The sequence below is a fragment of the Manacus vitellinus genome, unplaced genomic scaffold (assembly GCF_001715985.3).
Source record: "Manacus vitellinus isolate BGI_N305 unplaced genomic scaffold, ASM171598v3 scaffold_32_pilon, whole genome shotgun sequence".
NCBI lineage: Eukaryota > Metazoa > Chordata > Aves > Passeriformes > Pipridae > Manacus > Manacus vitellinus.
Window position 1 is genome coordinate 6,712,751 of NW_021940460.1, and position 3,591 is coordinate 6,716,341.

General features: G+C 55.2%; 1 protein-coding gene across 1 annotated transcript in view; it reads left to right on the forward strand.

Moving 5' to 3' along the window:
- The window catches only part of TMEM199 (transmembrane protein 199), a 3,458-nt gene extending 961 nt beyond the window's left edge, over window positions 1–2,497 (forward strand). The window contains exons 2-6 of the mRNA XM_018076548.2: window positions 65–138; window positions 219–308; window positions 1,513–1,549; window positions 1,871–1,983; window positions 2,080–2,497. Coding sequence (XP_017932037.2) covers window positions 65–138; window positions 219–308; window positions 1,513–1,549; window positions 1,871–1,983; window positions 2,080–2,175 — 410 coding nt within the window. The 3' untranslated portion in view covers window positions 2,176–2,497. The remainder of the gene's footprint in view (window positions 1–64; window positions 139–218; window positions 309–1,512; window positions 1,550–1,870; window positions 1,984–2,079) is intronic.
- The last annotated feature ends 1,094 nt before the right edge of the window (window positions 2,498–3,591 follow it).

Below are 3,591 nucleotides of genomic sequence, written 5' to 3' on the forward strand. Positions count from 1 at the left end.
CGGGAGGCGATGACCGCACCGTGACCGCGCCGTGATCGCGCTTTCCCCCCCGCACCCCACACAGGGTCCCCACTGCACCTACACGAGCTGCTGGAAGGCTGCGAGATCCACCTGCCCGAAGTGCCGGTGCCGCCGCGGGTAGGTGAGGGCTGGACATGAGTCGCGGGAGGAGGTGGCGGCAGCCCCCGGTTCTTACGCTGAGTCTGTGCTTCCCACAGAACCCCGAGCTGGTGGCCCGGCTGGAGCGGATCAAGGCCAAGCTGGCACACGAGGAGTACCAGCGGATGACCCGCAACATCACCGGCCAGGTGAGGGGCTGCTGCAGTGCCTGCTGTCAGGACTCATCCCTCAAACACGTGGCAACCTGACAGCAAAGGAGATTTACCCCTTAGAGTGAGTGCAGTGCACAGGGAATGTGACGGGGACTGGAGGAGAGCACGCTGTAAATGCACCAGGAACAACAGATGCGGTGCTGAGGGCAGGTGTAGGACAGGGTTAACAGGGTGGTGAACAGACATACTGACTTTTGGGAACTGCTCACCCGTGCCAAAGATCTGAGATTCTGATCTGGGAGACTGAGCACCCAAGGTAAATGTTTGACTGGGAGCATCCCTGCTGCTTACATTTTTGTCATAGTTTTAAAATTATCTCGTCAGGGTAAAAGCTGAAAAAACAAGGTAATATTTAAGCATTCTTCCTTTCCTGAGAGAGCCGATATCTTCTGGCACAGTAGTTGTTTGGACAAGCCAGCATCCCTTCCTGCTGGCATTCCTTGTGATCCCATCCTGTTATGCCTCCACACTGTACCTGACATCCTTGTGTATTCAAGTCCCTGCACATTTCCTCCAGACTTTGGTCTCTGCCAAGCTTGGCCACTCCAGGCTGGATGAGGCTTGGAAAAACCTGATCTAGTGGAAGATGTCCCTGCCCATGGCAGAGGGTTGGAATGAGATGGTCTTTAAGGTCCCTCCCAAGGCAAACCATTCTGTGATCTGTGATCCAGGGTGGTTGTAACAGAGCTAAACAGCCACATTCTTTCCAAACAGTGGAGCAGAGCAGTATTCCCACACCTGTGTGCTCATCACATCTTCCCTACCCCTCCCCGATATCATGGTGTAACCATGCCTGATGTGACAACAGAGCTTGACACCATCTCATTACTGCCAGCTGTGTGAAACAGGTGACAAAGTGAGACACTTTCATGTCTGTAATAAGAGACAAACCTGCAGCAGAGAACCCACATGCAAAAAAAAGCTCCCACTCAGAGAAGTGGTTTGATTAGAAACAATCCCTTCCGAACAGCCTTGAATCAGACCACAAACAAAATCCCAGAGAAACCTGTGCACAGTGAAACTGCTGTTCCCCCACAGCCCACCAAAATCTCTCTGAACCTCGGAGTCCTGGGGACAGCACAGGGCATTGGCATTGCTTTTATTCTGCACACACAATAACCATGTTATTATCAACATTAAAATACAACCGATCACAAGTTGTTTTAATCCCTTTTTTCAGGAGATGAAGGGGCCATTGGCTGAATTTGGGAGACAAGGTGAGCGGCTGCCTGTCCTGCTGACACCCAGCAGTGTTTGCTGACAGGACAGTCACAGGAACTGTTCTATGTCCAGCTGTTGACATCAGACCAAATATCTCACCAGAAGGTTTTCACACACTAAAGAGTTCCTTGAATAAAGGAGCCTGGTGGTCATTCTTACCAATATTTCTGGAGGCACCAAGCGTGTGACTCCTGCGTGATTCCTGTATCCCAGCTGAGGCGGCCCCGGGCCAACTCTGTAGTATGATTACACCTTATCCCCAGCCCTACTCCCCAGCCTTACTTAAAACCAACCACTTGCCCCCTTCTCTCCCCCAGTGCGCTCCGTGAAGGCCGTTGTCATCACCATTTTCAACTTCATTGTCACCGTGGTGGCCGCCTTCGCCTGCACCTACCTGGGCAGCCAGTACGTCTTCGCAGAGACGGCAGCGGTGAGCGAGCACGGCCTCCCTGCAGCACACTGTGCTGCCCAGAGTGGCACCACGACTGCACACCCAGGGTCACCCCTCTCTCTTTTATGTCCCCAGCGTGTCCTGTCAGCCGTCATTGTGGCCTCAGTGGTGGGCTTGGCCGAGCTGTACGTGATGGTGCGGACCCTCGAAGGGGACCTTGGGAAACTGTGACCATGAACTGCAGCCTTCGTGCTGGAGGCTTTTTGTCCTCCCCAGGAGCTGTTAACTTGGGACAGTTTTGTCTTGTCCCATCTGTTTTTACCTGCTCCTGCTATGGGAAGATGGCTGCACTCCTCAGGCTCGTCCTTTGCTTCCTGCTCCCGAAATGAATTATGGATTGAAAATCCCGCAGCTGCAGAACAGGAGAGGGAATGGCTGTGGACTCTGACCACCCCAGCATGGAGAGGGGCGTCAGCTCCCACCATCCCTGTTCTCCTGTGAAGTTCCTGTGCTTGTATTCTGGAAATAAATAACATTGTGTGTTTGTAATCTTCTTCCTTCATGTTGGGGGACGTCTGCTGGTACGTGAAACACACATCTGAAAGACACCACAGGGAGCTGTGAATCTTTCCTTTCCCTCTGCATTCCACATCCTGCTCCATCCCATGTCAAAACCCCCCTCTGACTGCCCTCTGCTCTGTCTGGTCCCTCACTTGCTTTTGGGAACCGTTATTCTCTTGAGGCTCAGATGGCAGCACCCAACCTAGCTGGTGTTTGGGGATGAGCCCTTTCCCCATCCACACAGATCCATTCAGGAGGATGACAGAGTCTGGTGCAGCCACTTTGGGGTCAGCACCCGGCTCAGTGTCCTCACACAGGAGCTGCATGACCTGAGCCATGGCCCTGTGGCTCTTGGTGCCTCAGGGAGGAGCAGGAGCTGTAGATGGAGCAGCGAGGGGTGCATGGTGCTCCCAACCCTCTGCCAAAGGGTACCCAGCTTCTGGGGGTAGGGAGGGGATGCACCTTAATGCACATCCTGGGGCCTTTTTGGGTGTCACGGAGCGGAGAGCAGAGCCAGCTTAGTGCAGGCATGGTGGGGAGGGGGCACCCAGGCTGTCCCTTCCAGGCCCAGGAGATCTGGACACCTGCTGGTTGGGCACCCTGCCAGGGCCGGACACGGTGATTAATGCTCTGATGGCAGCTAAGCCCCTGTGGAAACACAGTTTAATATCCGATACGGGGAGATCTGCCGGCACCTGCGAACGTGCCTGCGGATTAGGGGCGGCCGTGCCACAATCATCCGTGGATACGGCCCCAGATTAAGGTATTTTTTTCCAAAAGATTAGTCGGTATTAGGGGGCTGATGGGGAGCTGCCCCCGCCGCAGCCGCACCAGCATTTAGGATATTGGATGACATCCTCGGGACCTTCGGGACCGGCGGTAATTCCACACCCTAATGAAATCGTGGCGCTAATCCGTGGGGGCCGCGATGCCATGGGGGTCCCCAGTGCCCAGGGGGTCCCCACCACGGCTACAGCTCGCCCAGGTTGGTGATGGCCGCGCTGTAGATGAGGTCGGAGATGGAGCCCAGCGAGGTGGGCAGGCCCCGAGCGGGGCTGCGAGCTCCCGGCGGCGGCAGGGCAGGGG